We start from the raw sequence: 18,321 nt of genomic DNA on the forward strand, positions 1-18,321 counted from the left end.
AGCAATTAGAAAGCATTCAGAGATGCCTGACAACATACAACATACAATTAAAACTGTAGCCTTTAACACCTAGACATTGGTATTGGAGTTAAACTCTGAGCAAAATGTTAGCCCTCCAGAAACAGGAGTTGCTCTGATACCTTTTCTTTTTTGTATACCAGTTTAGATAAAACGGCAAAAACTAATACTAATATATAGGGGTGTAAAGGTACGTGTATTCGTACCGGACCGTTTCGGTACAGGGCTTTCGGTACGGTGCACGTGTGTACCGAATGACGGAATGCAATATTTGTATGTGGAACATATACATTTTCGTATTTCCAAACGAACATATTAAGTGGTGGAAATCTCTGCGTTCAGCAAAAATCCCGCCCTGCAACTGATTCTAAGGCCGTCTCAGCTGCGTGGCGTGTCTGTTTTTAATCCGGCTCCCATGTTAACAGGTTAGAGCTTGCAGACTGCCTTCGTGAGACGTGGGTCTCAGGCACAGCTTGAGCCACGCGGAAAACACATGCATGCTAGAAATAGAGCCGACGCCTATTTTTCACGCAACACGCGCGTGTGTTAGAAGCGTTTCCAGGTAAAATATAATAGGAAAATATGTTTATATGTCATTTTGTACACAAACACATATTAATTCATGAGGTTGACATAAATTCAGATATATATGTAATTAAAAATAAAAATAAAACAATTATCGATTTTCAAATATTGCACCTGTCAAACATTGTCTATTTTGCCGTCAATACTGTTGACCGTGTCCTTTATCAGTAGGCGTAGGTGTGTAACAAAAAGTTGATATTGTTGTCATGAAGACAAGAGCCTAGTCTTTCGGCGGTCTCCCTCTATGTCACCTACAGTAGCAGCAGTGCGCCAGCGGCACGTCAGGCACGATTCTGGTGTGTCAAGACAGAAAACGCGAGGCAGCCGCCAGGACACAACAGTATTGACGGCAAAATAGACTATGTTTGACAGGTGCAATATGCCAGTGTGTCACCGGCCTAAGGTTTTCAAAAGGCATCACGCGAGTGTGAACTCACTACAACTAGGAAAAAAAACTATTGTAATTCAAACGCAGCTCCCGTCGGCATTTAAACAGACCTTTGCTCTTAATTCTGATCAGTCCAACGCAATAACGAAATCTGAGCAGGTCTAAAAACTGAAACTGTTGATACTGCACTTTACACTTTGGAAAATTTATATATATATATATTTTTTAAATATGAGCAGGCCTAAAAGCTGGGACTGGTAATGCTGCACTGTAATCATAGTTATTTATTTATATTTTTCATTATATTTTATTATATGATATTGGTTTGAGACTAAGAGTATTTTATTTAGTGAAGAACTTTGCAGCAGTATTTTATTTCTTATTCTTTTTTTATTTGATATACATTTTATTAAAAAGTATTTCAAAAATTGTAAAAATAAAAGTTTATAGTAATAAACAACCTGCAGTTTAATGTTTGCATTTCTTTCCATTACTGTACCGAAAATGAACCGAACCGTGACTTTAAAACCGAGGTACGTACCGAACCGTGATTTTTGCATACCGTTACACCCCTACTAATACAAGTCCTTAAACATTTTTATTAGAGAAGTAAACATTAAGAACAAACAAACAGATAAAGAACATATAAACAGAAAAAAAAGACAAAAGACAGACCTAATTCACAGACTCAATATATTGATATCAGATTTTCCACTTTTTATGTTCAGTTAAAGGCCATGTTGCAGGTTAAACACCACTTTCGATTAATGGGTACATAAATCACTCAAGATTTAGGTCAATGCAACGATGCAATAAAATAAATAATCTAGTTACAATTCCTTGCGCTCAGAAAGTTTGGCGTAACTTGCCTGGAATGGTACAAAGTCATTAGTAGTAGTATGAAATAGTGATTACGAGCTCAAAAACCTGCCTGGAACGTAGCATCAGAACTATAGCGACTGACTGGGATGAGGAAGAGGTGGCGAGAGCAAACATGTATGATGGCCCACAGCCGTGTAATTTCGATCGAGCCAGTCGTGAGAGGGCAAATGAGGAATTGCCAAGAACTGATGTCCGTCAAAGCCTATGCATGGTCCGAGGAGAATGAGTGGAGAGTTGGTGAAGTGTCCTGGTGAGTTGCTATCATTTAGCATCGCAGCAATGAGCACTGGAGCTAGTTTACGAGCAGCAGTGCACAATAATGACACACACACACACAATTTTATTTATTTATTACTGTCATTGAATAGCACGGAGTGAAAAATCAATGTTTTCTTTATATCTAGTGGCAGTGATCATGAGGTTAGTTCAGAGAAGTACCGGTAACCTTTGTCATAGTGTCGTAGAACTGGTAAATTTTGTCTTTGTCATCTAGAAATAAAAGGCATCATGCTAGCTGTATGGACGTTTCTAAGCGTTTATCTCTTCTGGTGAAAATGTTGTTGCAAACATAGCCGCGTGTGTGTTGCTGTGTTTGACAGGAGCTTGTGTGGGTGCCGTCCCATGTAAACTGCGTTAGAAAGCTTGTGCTGTAGGGAAGTGAGTGCGTTTGGGTCGCTGTTGGTCGCTATCTCACTATCTATCTGTCTGTCTATCTATCTATCTATATACTGTATCTAGTCTATCTATCTATCTATATATATGTATTTATCTATTTATCTATAATCTGCGTTCTGCGCTATCTGAATACTCTCGTCTCTCTAGTCACTCTCAATGCTCTCAAGGCGGCTTTGGTAAATTCTCTCCCCAACGTGACGTGATGCAATGCATTGTGGGGGAAAGGAGACCACTGTAAGATAGTACCTATTTTTTCGTATTATATTCCGTTTTGTGATACCCAACAAAATAAAATCGATGGATAACAGTTTAAATGTTTATTACCAACAAGCAAATTGCACATATTCGTTAAAAAAATTTACCTTGCAACACGGCCTTTAAGACATAGTGGACTGTTTTGTAGTGCACCAGAGTTAAGTCTTTTTTACTTTGCTAGTCCACATCTCGAAATGCCACACACAAAAAGCCTCCTGTCAGAGGCGTGAGTGCCTCGTTCAGTTCTCTTTCACGGTTTACTGCACTACATATAACTCTCTCTTTATGTAACTCTTCTTAATACCTAGTCCTTTCTTACAAGACATACTTTTATAGACAAGACATTCTTTGATTCTTATACAATAATTCAAACAAGATGGTGAATGATGAATTTTTTTTTAGCCATTTATTTTTGTTAAATCATACATTTACAAATACTATAGGGTCATTCCATGTCAATTCAACCGAATTTTGGAAACCTCCCTTTTTTCTGTAGAAAAATGATGTAAAAATGACTTTAGAAAGATGGCAGCATGCCAGCATCATGTTATTTTTATACAGAGATTGGTAGGTCTATTTATTAGTCAAATCTGTTGACTTTATAAATCTTGTTTCATTGTATGTAAACATTGATAGTTAAAAAAAATGTGAAGTTTTTAGACGGTAAAATTTTTTTTTTTGCATGCCTGTAAAGTAATGCTTTCTTAATATCCTTTTAGATATAACATTTTAGGTTTTTTATAAAACTTCATTTAAGTATATTCCTTTCAAAAGCCTTCAATGATTAATTCCCAGAGATATGAAGATCTTAATGCATTTTTCAAAAAACAAATGTGGGTCATTTTGCATACAGCTGATTAAAAAAAAAGATCAATAACTAAAGAGATAATGTTGGAACTAGAAATATCTTGTGATTTTCTATCAACAGAATTGCATAGAACATACCTGTCTGAGAGCCATAAAATATTATTTTCCTAAAGGTTATTATCTCGAAACGTTATTAATTATATTTTAATATCTTTTTAGATTCTCATTCTAAACAATCTTTCCTTTGAAATCTTATTTATACAGCCCTATTCATCCAATTTTTTTCATTTTACCCATTTTCAAATGTCAATAACCAAATGTAGGTATGTTGATTAAATGTGGATTACTCGGTAAATACAACATTTAATACTTTGACTTGTATCACCATAAATGTTTTTCTTTCGTCAGAAAAAGTCCCTACAGCATTTGACCCTACAGCATAAATAGATTATGACCATGACTGTCTGTTTAGTTGCAAACTACAGTCAGCATCTAGAATAAAACAATTCTGATGCATGCTTACACTTGTAAAGTCACTGAAAAGCCCTTTATGCCACAGCTGCTCACAGTGGTCTGGCCTTACATTACAACCAAAATGAGTTTCTCAGCAACTATTCTGCATGGTCAGCACTTCCTGTGGCAGCAAGCCCAGCTCTTACCTATGTGTGCTGTGTTTGGGGCTTTGTTTGGGGTCTTGGCCCAGGGGTTAGTCTCTCGGACAGGCAGCGGGGGCGGCAGCACGGGTGAGTGAGGCACAGCAGTTACAGTGACACTAGGAGCCGGGAAGGCAGCAACTGCACCATTAACTACAGCAGCAGACAGGACGTGAAGATTAGAGACAGAGCAGGACACAAGCAGACAGAGTGCTAACATATAGGACACACACACACACACACTCATGCATTAGGGGTTGCGAACACAATTAGATTAGTTCTGCAGGTAATCAGTGTTCTGGGTCTATAATGACTAGTCTGGAATCACATGATTATAGTTGTGCTTATAGTATGGTGACAGCAGGAGGAAAATTCTTCTGTCATCAATAAATACGACAAACTTTGAATTAGTAATGGAGATGGGTGACAAATTTACTAGCTGGCTGTCAAAGAGTTTATGTACTGTATATATATCACGCTTTCCAAAAAATTCAGCAGCACAACGGTTTTCAACAGTGATAATAATACCGTATTTTCCGGACTATAGGTCGCACTTTTTTTCATAATTTGGCTGGTCCCACGACTTATAGTCAGGTGCAACTTATTTATCAAAATGAATTTGACATGAACCGAGAGATATGAACCAAGAGAAGCCAAGAGCGCCCTCTCGCAGCTGGAGACAGTAATGTTTTTTCTCTTGGTTCTTGGTTGTAAATAAATGCGACTCATAGTCCGAAAAATACGGTAATAATAATAATAAAAAAAAATTCTTGAGCAGCAAATCAACATCAGACTGATTTCTGAAGGTCATGTGACACTGAAGACTGGAGGAATGATGCTGGAAACTCAGGAATAGATGACATTTGAACATATATTCAAACAGACAATCATTTCAAACTGTAGTGATATTTTACAGTTTTTTCTAATAAAATTGGTCCGCATAAGTGAGCCTTCTTTTAAAAACATCAAAAGTTTTGAAATTAATGGTAATATATATCAAATTCTGATTAAATTTATTTTTTTAAAAAGCATGTTTACATTCATTCTGATAAAGAAAAAATGGCTAGTGGTGCAAGTCATAACACACAGATCTGGTCTTTGTAAACTGTGGAGCGTGTGAGGGTGTAGCTGACCTGGAGCTGAGGGTGACTGCGGGGAGGAGGTGGGTTTGGGCATCGGTGCGGAGGAGAACGGGTCCTCTGGAGCCCCACTGAAGGTGGATGTGATCTGAGTGCACAGAGAGCTGATGCTGTCGCTCTCACCCTCCACCTCCGGCACTAACAAACACAAACACACAGCACAACATTCACTACTGAAGGTGACAGAAGAACACTGTTTGAGTTTGAGCTACAGAGAGGGAAGGAGAAAGAGAGGAGGACATATAGTATAGTAGAGCGGATTATATTTTGATTAACTGATATCGGCTCGTACATACCAAGAATCAATCTTCTAGTGTGTGCTGTTTTAGTTGATGCATGAACAACATTTCCACAAACATTTGCAGGGCATTTGCCATCCAATGATCACAATAAGCGCTTAACTACCTCACTACTTTTGATAGGAAGTCTCGCCTTTCAAATTCTGTCAAAGTTATTATGAAACTCAAACAATGAGGAATGACAGATGGCTGTAGTACCTCAGTACACATGGGAGATCATCTCCTCCTCTTTACTACTAGTTATAGCACAAAATAAATGTCTCATGTAATCACTTAATCAGTGTTTCAACCGCTGAAAGATGTCAAATAAACAGCTCATAAACAATGTTTTTGCTACAGCTAGCGTTTGTATTTCAAAAAATTAATTGTAGACACACAATTCTGTCATTAAACTCTGTACTCTTTTAAAGACTAAATATTTGTGACCATGGACCAAGTGTCTTTTTTTATTTTTTATTGAGAATCATACATCATCTTAAAGCTATATACATAAGCTTTCCTAAATAAGGTTTGTCAGGAGGACAATATTAAGCAGACGTTAGGCAGACTGCAGAGCCTCACCGGTGTTTCTGATGGGGAAGTCAGACTTGCGCTGCACGGTGGAGGGCAGCTCGTTCATGCGCAGCGACATCTGCCGTTTGAAGGGAGAGGTCTTCTGACTGAGCGCAGGGAAGGCCCTGAACGAGCCCTGGCGAGCCAGAGCCTCCACGGTGGCGTGGCGTCGAGGGATGGCGTGAGGATTGGCTTCCTGAGGGGCCAGAGTGCTCATGGGCAGAGGAGGAGAGGATGAAGAGCCATTGGGTCCAGCGAGGGTGACCCCAGGGTTAGACACGCCGACAGAGGAGCCGCCCAACACCCCCTCAGAGTCTGCAGACAGAGGAACGGTTAGACCCTCTAAACGCATGTCACTTGAGACAGGCCTCCAGTGTGTTTTTAGTGTTAGTGTTAAATCTCTCACACACACACCGTTCTTGGCTTCCTGCAGCTGTCTCATGACCTCCTCTCGCTCGGCCTGCTCCGTGGCTGTGGTGACGCGGAAGGATCCCTCGCGAGTGAAGGTGGTGCGGTTGGCATCGAAGGTGGCCGTGACCCCGCACTCCTTCTCCCTCTTCTGCTTGCGCTCCAGACACGCAGCGAACGCACAGCCCACCGCGTGACTCAGACGCTCGCCCTGAGACCGACACCAAACAGGACAGATACTAAACACAGTCTTTCAGACGAATCCAAGGATGGTGGGTTTAATGTGACTATATGAAATATGAAACATTTTCACAACATTAAGGTACTCAGATATCTGATCAGGCAATATATTTCAACTACTTTTGGCTCATACATATTTTATTGGAACAACTCCAAATCCTGAAACCTAAAACTTGATTGGCGATAAAAAAAATAAAAAAATTAAAAGTCCCAAGTCTCTCCAGGAGAGTGTGTGACGGATACGAGCTTCTCACCGAGTCCTTGACGGCCATGAAGCAGTGGCAGATCCAGCGGCGCGTCGTCCCGTCTCTGCAGATGTAGGAGAAGGCGTGCTCGAAGTTACGATCGGGCGCACAGAAGGAAACCTTCTCTATCGTCTGGTCCAGAATCAGATCCTGGGAACACATGCATATCATTCAGTGAACAAACATGCATCAGCTCATCTGTGGTCATGCTGTCTTCAGAAGGAGAGCAAGAGAGACCAAATGCAAACCCCGAGGAAAGCCTGGGGGCCAAAACTGAGAAAATGTTCACGTATGTGGATTGAAGTACTATTTTTATTTTACAACATTTTAAAAAGGAGAATATGAAAAGAGTATTAATAATATTTTTTTTATAGAGCAGGAAATTAAATGATACAAATATTTATGGCTGTGAATAACATTCAAATGTTTTTGGTGGAAAAACAGATTTATAAATGATTTTCATGACGCATTTGAGAAGATCTGCATCAGGTAAAAGCTGGCACATATTTAAAAGTTCAGCAGCATTCATACGCAGCTAAGTGGACCATCATCTGTCAGACCAAGATCCAGCCGGCCTTCAATGCAGCGATCAGCAATAACTGACTCTGACCAGCAGGTGTCAGAAAACACTGAGCAGGACACAAACACACCAGCACTGCTCATCCAAACCTTTCATCAGCAAAAAAGATGCTCTTTTCTATGCATTTGCAATGAATGGGACTGAAGGTTTTAGTGACACAAGAGCATCATGAATGTGCTCGGTGTGATTCACATCGTACTCAAAGTCTTGACATCCAGCAAAGTGTTATTATGAATCAGACAGCGATCATTCCACTGGAAAAGGATCACGGATGTAAGTACATGACAAAATCTCCATCTGAATTCACTGTAAGTGCTCTTATTTTTATGGTCAACAGCGAACTGTTCATTGTAATCTGCTGTATGTGTCAGTATCTGGTGGATCAGAGAGTCCTTCAGTACCTTTGTCTTGTCATCTACGACCCTCAGGCCATCCGCAGACACCCAGAGCACGGCTCGCACGGCCTTCTTACCCGCCTGTGTGGACACACACAACACACACACACACAGTGAGAGATGGACGGGGAAAGAGACACACAAACAGAGACCTGATTATCCCTCGTGGAGGCCCTTCACCCTCTTTCACACAAGTGCACTTTCATCTATCAACAACACCTGAAAACAGAGGACAGTTCAAATATGTTTTGAGAAGGTTACAGCAGTGTTAGGAGAAGGCTGCATGTCGTATAACGCGAGAAAGAAAGAAACGGTAGAAGTGAAGCACTCAAACACACACACAATCCTGATTCAGGGAGCTGTGAGTGTTCACACTTACCTAAGTGCAGAAATTAGTTATTTCTTACACACACACACATGCTTTCGTTACTTGAAAGAAGACAAGATGAGTTCTGAATCTCAGCTTGCCCTTTTGCACACACTCTTCTATTGCTCCAGACGTGTTTTAGGAGCAAACTAATCTAAGTGTACACACTCACAAACTTACTCTTATGCAAGCACACAAACGCACATCTAAATGCATTCAGATCTCAGGACTCAAGAGCAGAGGATGACCAATGTGCTGATTTTACAGATGAATTGGCAAAGTGTGGAAAACTGGTTAAATAAAGAATGTCTGCAAGAGTGCACCAGCGCCCTCTAGAGGTGAATTACACCTTGCATCAGAGAAAAGCCTACACTTCTTACATGTAGTCATGGGATAGCCCCGCTTGCACATACACTGACTGTCTCATGGTTTGGCATTAGGATTATAAACCGAGGACCGAAACAAAGACAGAAAATCAAGCTTCAGTAACTAGAAGCGCTTGAGTTCATGTACTTGCATAAGAGCATTTTCTGGATGGTACATGAATGCACACAGCAGAACTTACTTTTGCAAAGAAGCCCTTGAAGAACTTTCTGTCCTGGAATGGAGGTTGGTAAGGGGATGTTGTGGGAGGAAAAGGCAGGAGAGGGTTACAAATGAACTCATGAACAACGTCCTGTGAGAGCGTGTCAGGACAGACTCTGGTTTGATGGGTTTAGATGGTTAGGAACGACAGAGTGGTGAAGTATGGAGAGGAGAGGAGGAGGAGGAGATCCCCAATCAGCCGTCAGACTCACCACGAGTGTGTCGATGTTACTGAGCTAGTATTAAGAGTTTGATTACTTCACTCCTCTCGAAGGAACAGTGGCTCACTTACTCTCCTCGTGTTGCTCTGAACACATATAACTCTCTAACAGATGTTAGGAAAAATGTGTACGCTGCTCTTTTCCATTCAATAAAAGTAGAGGGATGCTGCTGAGCTACAAAAATGACAAATCATAAAAGTAGACCATGCAACTCACAAAGCTGCAACATTTTTATTTAATTTTTATTCAGTCGATTGAGTTATTGATTAAGCTATCCTCTATTAGTTATCATGAATAGTGCAGAGTATGTTTACGGTTGATTGTAGAAAAACATGAACATAATTTGGGAATTATTGTAATTAATATTTGGAATTGCACGTTTTTAGCTTTTGAGGAGCTTCTTATGGTTTTACCAGTTTCTTTAATGCAATAAATCTGATGAGACGTTAAAATACATTTCTGAAAATCGTAATTAATAACAGCATTTATAATTTTCCAACAAAATGATCATGATTAGTTTGACTATCGTCACACGGATTGCTTTCATGGTGCTTTTTCTGAGTGCAACAGCTTCTGTCTCGGTTCACTTTCTCTGTGTGGAAAAGAGCAGCCTGAACATGCTACTAAATGTCCTCTTTTGTGTTGCATGTACGAAAAAGGCACTGAAAGGTTTTGGTGAGGGTGAGTAAATAAATCATGGCAGAGTTAGGTTTTTGGGTGAACTATTCTTCTAAATGAATGGTGTTATGATGTTAGTGATGGCAGCAGGTTTGACCTCACATGACATCAGGGAAAGAACTGATCCTGAGTCAGTGTTCACTACGAACACACCGCATCTTCAGCCACATACACACCAGCCGTATTACAGACAACCTTTTAAAACATTATTTAAAAAATACATTTATATTTAATAATATTTAGGCTTCAACAAAATTTTTAATTAAAAACTAATTTCAATATATTTTTTCCATGATGCTAAAATAATCACTGCAGCTAAAAAAGCAATCCATTCTGTGCATTCTTCAAAATAAAGGTTCTTTCCATTACACAAAATGTTCTTCATAGCAAAAAAAAAAAACTAAAGATTTTAAAAACATTCTTAAAAAGGAAAGGTTATTTGGGGAACTTTTCTTTTTAAGAGTGTACACACAAGTGTTTGGTCATCACGTTTCTTGTTTATAACTACATGACTCCAGAGCATTGCAGCAGTTATGTCAACCACTGTGTGTGTGTGTGTGTGTGTGTGTGTCTGATTGCTTTATTTCAAATACATTTCCTAAATCGTATGGTGTGGATGTGGCCTTTGTAAAACAAGAAGTGCACGGTTCACCAAACATGAGTCACTTCCTCTCATCTACACTCTTAAAAATAACGAAGAACCGTCTCTTTCTTACCTTTCTATAATCTGAAGAACCTTCTTTCACCACAAAGTACCATAGGTGAAACAGAACGGTTCTTCTGTGGCATCGTGAAGCACCTTTATTTTTAAGAGTGTAGACTGGCTTCATGTCCCTTAACTGAGGTTTGGGTTTCAGTTCAAGTGATCATGACCAGCAAAGCCATTATTTGGCCACATCTTCAGTTAAGACACAGAAAGAGGTGGAGGTTACATGTTACGAGTTAAAGTTACGGTTTGTTTCCGCACGTGTCAACTCATACACAGCAGAAGAAGGAAAGTGATGCTCATTGGGTTAGAAAAGAGGTTTGAGGGGTCAGAGAGGATCGAGATGCTCTTAATGGCTCATGTCAACAAACCTGCTCAGAGAAAGAGAACATCGTAATGCATTCACTTCAGTACATATGCAAACAGACGGAGGAGGACATTCTGAGCAGGGTGGACAGACAGAAATACAGGAGCTGGAGGTAAAGAGAAAGCCAAATATCCTGGTGCTCTTCTTTCTCTCTGAATCAGCCTACATTTACACTGTTGAGAGCTAATGTTGTCGTTACAGTTACTACATAACCCACCTACAAACACAAGTCTTGATTACTTCTGTGAATATGTTATAACTCTCCAAGTAATTCAATTCATTTCCTCGTGTCATCATGAGCTGGCAGCGAAGGAACATTCAGAAGATAACAACAAATGAGCACGTTAATTATTTAATTTCAGAAGAACATGGAAAATGCAGCAAGACATAATACGGCTGTGCAAACTGAATGCATATTATGCATGCGCTGAACTGACTGCAGACAAGTTTATAATAAAGGTTTTGTCTCAGCCTATAGCAGGAGAGGTTACTCTTTAAATGCATTTTATTTCAGCTAGCTGCCAAAGCAACATTTAGCATTTTCATTTAGGTAACGTAAAGAAAAAACGAATGAACGTGAAAAACGAAATGAAATGAAAATAAAAATAATAACTGTCCATTATTGTAGGCTCGCACATAAAACAGAGCTCAAAGTGTTTCTAAAACCAAAAAAAAAAAAAAAAAGTTATAAAAAAAATAATAATGGAATTTTTAATGACTAAAAATATCTTAAAATCCTGACTTAAAGGTTTTGTCTTCACTTGTGAACGCTTGGAGCTCATAAGTCTTAATTGATAAGAGGTTCCACATTTTTTCAGACTGTCATTGGAAAACAGGAAGTTACGGGGTAGTTTGTGGCCTCCTAAATTCCAACCATCAGAGGTCAAAGATCATCAGCAAACACAAACATCCTGTGTGTGACCTGAGAAGTACACGTGTGCTCTCATCCTTCACAAACCTGGAGGTTAAACTAACAGACGGGAAACTCAGGAAAAACCTCCTCTAGACATGGATACATCCTCCCAAACATGAGCCCGTGATGAGCGCAGTGCATTAGATCTCCACATCACACACACATTCATCATGTTAGCTACAGCTAGCACAGTAACAATAAACAACAAACACACGTGGATGACATCTATAAAGATGAGCCTCTGCAGAGACACATGCACTTCCTGGACACGAGGGTAAACTTCCAGTGACAGGAAATCTCATTACACACACACACACAAACACGCACACACACGTCCAATCACTTGATGCACTGCTCCGGGGGTTACAGTGGTGGTAACTTAATTAGTGCTGATAAGATGTGGAAATAATGAGGTTTGGACTGTCCGAGCGATGGCTTGAGGAGGTTACAGGGTCATGAGAGATGACTTATCTGTTAAAGCTCGTACATCATTAGTTATGATCAGTGTGTTTGTGTCTTCATTCAAGAGCCATGTGACTGACTACAGCTGCACGATTATTAGAAATTAAATCAAAATCGCGATTTGGCTTAATTTGATCAAATCTGCTATTTTATTAAAACTATTATAAATGTTATTACATAATTTTTTATTTTTTTAAATATATATATATATATACACATGCGGACTGTGTTCAATTACATGCTAGAGTCTTTATTATTATATGTTAACGCTCTTTTTTATTATAAAGTGAAATAAAGCAATAGCAATATCTCTTATTTTGTTACTTTTTTTGTAATAACAATTATCATGCTAATAATAATCTTTTTTTAATACTCATTTGATCTATCTATCTATCTATCAACACAAATTTCAGCTTGTGGAGCCCTACAGACAAGCACATCAAACCTGGAGCTTTTTTAAATGGCATTTTAAATCACATTTGCATTTTTTAATAAGAAAATCTAGTGTCGCTACATCATGCAGCTTTTCCATGAAATGAAAGTGGCTGGGGATCAGTGGCTATCGAGCTCCATAAAGCTTGTACACTGTATTCAAAGCTTTCTGAAACCATCTGAGAGCCTTGTGATGGGCGGACCAACATGTAAGTCTTTATTGACTGTAAATCCTGCTTTGAGATGTTTTCCAGTTGGGGTCTTCATTCACTTTCACTGCACAGAAAAGAGCAGCTTAGACTCTCCGGGTTAAGAGTCATATGGGTTTGAAAATCAAGTAGATTTAAAATTACGCAATTTTGATTTGTAGGTGAATTCCTGTTTTATTACAATCTGTGAAAGCTGGGATTCTCAGACGAGCGGGAGTTTGTTCACAGAGCACGCAGACGTCTGTCTACTCAGATCCTTCGGTTTAGGTTTAGTATTGAGAAACTCACGCCTTTCGAGAGGGCTGTGTGTGTGTGTGTGTGTGTGTGTGCTTACATGTTGAGGTTATGACGGATGATAAGATACCTTCTCTCTGCATCCAGAACTACGTCTTTATAAAGAATAAAGCTTTCAAAACAATCACCCAAAACTCTGTGCACTGACATCCTGTTTTTGGCTGTGCTGGCAAGTTATTTCAGCCTATGTGATTATTCAGACAATCTGACATTTTGACATTTGCAAACGTGATGCTCATTAAATGCTTAATTAAATGGCTTGGGATGTTAATGTTATCAAAACTATAAAAACTGTCTCCTGCTGCTGCATGGTTTGTGGGAAGGTTATGTAGTAATGCAATCAGAGGTGATTCAGAGCAGCGTTTCAGTGGAAATCAGAGGAGGAAAGCCTATATAGAAAAACTGTATTAAATCTAAAAACTACAAAATTATTTGGAGACAAAAGAAGTTGCGCTCAGTTTGGGACCAGTAAGGTTTTTTAGGTTTTTAAGGAAGTCTTTTATTCTCATCAAGCCTGAGTTTACTTGATCAAATACACAGAACAAAAAACAGTAATATTTTGAAATATGATTACAAATTAAAATAATGGTTTTCTATTTTAATATGTTTTAAATTGTTATTCCTGTGATCAAAGCTGAAATTTCAGCATCATAACTCCAGTCTTCAGTCTCACATGATCCTGATTTATTATCAATGATCTATAACATCTTAATATTTTTTTGAACCTGTGATACTTTTTCCAGGATATTTATTCTGCACTTTTCTAACAATATAAGTCTCTTTACAATCACATTTTATCCCTCTAACACATCCTTTCTGAATTAAACTATTCATTTCTTTAAAAAAATTTAAGGAAAAAATTAAAAAGACTGACCCCAAAGTTTTTAACGGTAGCATATATTGTAACAGATTTTGATTTTAAATAAACATTGATCTTTTAACTTTCTATTAATCAAAGAATCCTGAGAAAAGCATCCCAGTGCCTAATGTTACAGTAACAATCCTTTTGTGTGAAATCAACCTTATGAGATAAATGCTGTCATCTGAGCTCAACTTATATTAAACACAAAGCTTTTGTTGATGCATGACAGCATGGAAAAGACCAGCAGAAGAGGAAGAGAAGAGAAGAGCAGGAGGAGACAAGCCACTTCAGATGGATCACCCAGACTGAGGAACAGCACTGGAGATGTGAGCGATGAAGTTACACCTACCGTCTTCAATCTCTTGACTGCATCTTCACAGATGTGCATGCCACGAGACTCCTCGACCTCCACGTGCCCCAGATACTACAGACACACACACACACAGAGAAACAGCAGTTAAGCTCTGAAAGCGTGACTCAGGGTTTCCTGTTGTGACAGGAAGAGGTCATGCAGTCCCATCTATTCCTGCTGGATCTAGTGGAGCGGTGGCCGCTGACACTCGATGTGTGGAAACAGCCCTGTACCCACAGCAGAGCGCTCCGAGAGAAAACATCATGTGTCTCACAAAAACACTCCTGGGACTGAGGTCAGACTGAGAGGCGGGAAGCTACTGTGCTGACAGGAAGTCCTTCCCCGTGTCCTAGTAAAAGAAGCTACTACTGTCAATTTGTGACATCAGCAGTCACATCTGAGAGCAGCTGGATTAGATTTAGCAGCTTATGTGTCTATATAGATTATAACCATAACTAATAAAAAAAAAAACATCTTGTTGCAACATTTTACACAAGTCAAGATTGAATATATTTGGTCAAAATCCCATGTTATAAAAGATGACGTGCTATTTAAGATAACACTGGCTGATTAGACGCCAATGCTGACATAAAATGCTACATGTTTGCCTTCTCTCTCTTCACCGTTCCCGCATCTCAGACCTCAAATACATGAAACATTTGACATCCATTTTGAATTAAAGAGTAGAGAAAATACTGCACTGTAAAAAAAAGAAGTGTAATTTTAACTGTAAAATTCTGTAAAAACACTACAGAAAAAAAGTTTCTGTACTATATACAGGTTAAAATTTTAAAATACATATTTAATAACCAGTTTTTATAAGTAAAAAAGAACAAATCAATGTATAATTTACAGTATAAAACTGTAAAATGATATTCCCAGAATTCCCTGCGTGACACATTTTTAAGTATTTTGTTTAAATAATCATGTTTATTTTATTATTTTAGTTATCTGTTATGTTGATTTGGGCTTTAATGTTACATATTCAGTTGTTTAATTAAAGTTCATTGCATTATTTAAGTATCATGTGTGTTGTCTAATAAGTTAATATATACTTCTGCTTGTGGCGAAGCTACTTGTGATGAGCTTTGATTCTTCATCAAAGCTCAGGGGAAGGGGAAGTCGTGGCCTAGTGGTTAGAGACTATGACTCTTAAACCTAAGGTTGTGGGTTTGAGTCTCGGGCCGGCAATACCACGACTGAGGTGCACTGAACCCCCAACTGCTCCCCGGGCGTGTGTGTGTGTGCACTTCGGATGGGTTAAAAGCAGAGCACGCACTCTGAGTATGGGTCACCATACTTGGCTGTATGTCACTTTCACCTTCATGTGGCTTTCTCTTTCACCTCCTGCATTATTATGGTGGTTGTCAGTATGCTAAAGGTACAAACCAGAGTTTAATGGCAGTGTGCTTTGTTGGATTCACTGGTTTACATTTAATTCTCTTGTTTTGGCAGTAAATGTGTTTACAGGGTTTCTGTATTTTTTACAAAATAATTCTGGCAACCACAGCTGCCAAAATTATTTTGTAAAAACTACATATTTTTTTTTTTACAGTGTGTGCAAAACTTATTGAAACAACCTTATTTTTATTCCCCCTTGTAAGAACACAAGGGTTGACTGAATTCTCCTCATAAACTGCAGTGCAGATGCACGTGTCATGCAGTATATATTCATCATACAGCTTCACACGCTATAATGGAAATATGTTTTAAAATGCATAACTGAAGTCAATTATGATGTTCCTCGGGAATGTAAATATTCATTTTCTTTATGCGCTTTTCGGATTACTAAGGAAATGTAGGTATTATAATTAGTAACTTGCCATGTTTCTATTAAATTATGTTAAATACAAATTCAGTCATATTAAAAACAAGGTTGGGGGATCCTCAAAAGCCTGGTGATCATACTTAAGACTCACATTTGATTATGTTTTTATTAGTGCTGTCAAAATTAGCGCGTTAACGCATTCGATTAATTTGAAATATTTAACGCGTTAAAAAAAAATTAACGCAATTAACGCGGTTGCAGTTTTTTTTATTTTCAGTTGTGGCCTATGTGTGTTCAACGTGCAAAGAAATATGGATAAGACCAAGGAAGGACTTTTAGACGGAAAGTTTCAGTATAAAACTCTGCCGGATTACTCTTCAGTCTGCCACAAGAAACATTACTCTTCATTTAGTCTGCCACAAGAAACAGAAACATTAAAATCATGAACTCAAATGTCATTGTTTAAAATAAAAAAAAAACAATGACTGTAACAGTGCGTAAATCAGACCTTTCTGTAACGCTAACGTTAATAAGCTTAAATGAAAATAACGAAATAATTGTGTAGCGGAGTATTTTTTGTACACAGTGCCGCGAACTGTCAATCACTCCTGTACGCGTGCATCACTGTCCTCCTCAGCTGCAGCAACGTGCGCTCTCTCTCTCTTCATCAAGCTTTAAAACAAAAAGGGGACAAAAAGATCATATTGTCTTTGTGCATAGGCTATAGATTAATTAGATAAATGAATATCTAAATTTGTGCCTTGCCGTATACGGTATTTTTTTAGAACTTAGAAAAAAGATGCTGCAGCCAATGAGCAGCCAGCGGGGGCTGCAGGACGACTCAACCTCCGCAGACAGTTTTTAATGTTTACCAGACAATAAATACTCAAGATTTTGCTTTAGTATAACTCACAACCAGTTTCACACACCTTCTCCGGCCACGTTGAGTTGTTGACACTTAACAGTGGGAAAGCGCCACAAATGCGCTATTCACTTGTATAACTTAAGGGTGAATGGGTAATGTAGTTTCTGCTCTGGGTGGGATGAATTAGGAAGCTTGCATTGTGAAGGGCGCTCTGAAAATCGGCAGTGCAGGTAAAAGATTAAAACCTCTATTAAAACAGATGTCCAAATGAGCGTACCGGTACGCTACAAGCACGTTCTGGACGCACGGAGAGGTGGCGGTACGCTCAAGAGCTATATTTGGAGGTGGCGGTACTGAGTACCAGTGCATACAGGCCCACTTAAAGCACTGGCAATGACTATACTTTGGAATTTTTTTGCAGTCCACTTAGAATTCAACATGGAAATCATTTTTGTTTTTTATTGGCATTGATTGTTTTGAAATTCAAATGGTACTTACATGCCTGTGTTTTTATTTCTGTAATAAATATGGCTTTCAAGCCAACAGTTAATTTGGAGGATATTGATGGTTTATTGCAGGTATGTTGTTTACATGAGAAAATCTGTGTTACAAGTTAAACAAAAATTACAATAAACAATCATATTTTGAATTTAAATAGTTTCTTTGTCTTGAGTTTACATTAATTATTTACATTTTACATTTACATATCCAAAAAGTTTCAGTCTTTTAATTGCGATTAATCGCGATTAATTTTAAAAAATTGTGCGATTAATTAGTTAATTTTTTTTAATCGATTGACAGCACTAGTTTTTATTGATGATCAAACACAGTGAAACTCATTGAGAGGTCTTAGAAATGTGTGTATCCAACATGATACAGTATGATATATAGGGTTAAATATCAGCGACTTTAGATCTAGTTATGTTAGAAATGCTTTGTTTACATGGACTACTGTAATCTGACTATATAAAACAGAGCTAAAGCATTAGATTAGCAAAAAATGAGTTCTGTCATGTAGTTTGAAACCTCCAAGACTTTTTTCTGTGGAACATATAAGGAGATATTTTTACAATCAAAAAAGTAAATATCAATCAAAATTAATAAATGAAAGTCCAGTCA

At 38.4% G+C, this 18,321-nt stretch overlaps 1 protein-coding gene across 4 annotated transcripts in view; it reads right to left on the minus strand.

The window, feature by feature from the left end:
- The window catches only part of numb (NUMB endocytic adaptor protein), a 45,231-nt gene that overhangs the window by 2,697 nt on the left and 24,213 nt on the right, over nt 1-18,321 (minus strand). The window contains exons 3-10 of one of the 4 annotated variants that reach the window (XM_052580348.1): nt 14,567-14,641; nt 9,054-9,086; nt 8,128-8,202; nt 7,156-7,296; nt 6,668-6,872; nt 6,263-6,568; nt 5,397-5,540; nt 4,270-4,416 (exon numbers count right to left, since the gene is read on the minus strand). In XM_052580348.1, coding sequence (XP_052436308.1) covers nt 4,270-4,416; nt 5,397-5,540; nt 6,263-6,568; nt 6,668-6,872; nt 7,156-7,296; nt 8,128-8,202; nt 9,054-9,086; nt 14,567-14,641 — 1,126 coding nt within the window. The remainder of the gene's footprint in view (nt 1-4,269; nt 4,417-5,396; nt 5,541-6,262; nt 6,569-6,667; nt 6,873-7,155; nt 7,297-8,127; nt 8,203-9,053; nt 9,087-14,566; nt 14,642-18,321) is intronic. The other 3 variants (XM_052580350.1, XM_052580351.1, XM_052580352.1) reach the window with 3 other exon arrangements.

The sequence above is a fragment of the Carassius gibelio genome, chromosome B17 (assembly GCF_023724105.1).
Source record: "Carassius gibelio isolate Cgi1373 ecotype wild population from Czech Republic chromosome B17, carGib1.2-hapl.c, whole genome shotgun sequence".
NCBI lineage: Eukaryota > Metazoa > Chordata > Actinopteri > Cypriniformes > Cyprinidae > Carassius > Carassius gibelio.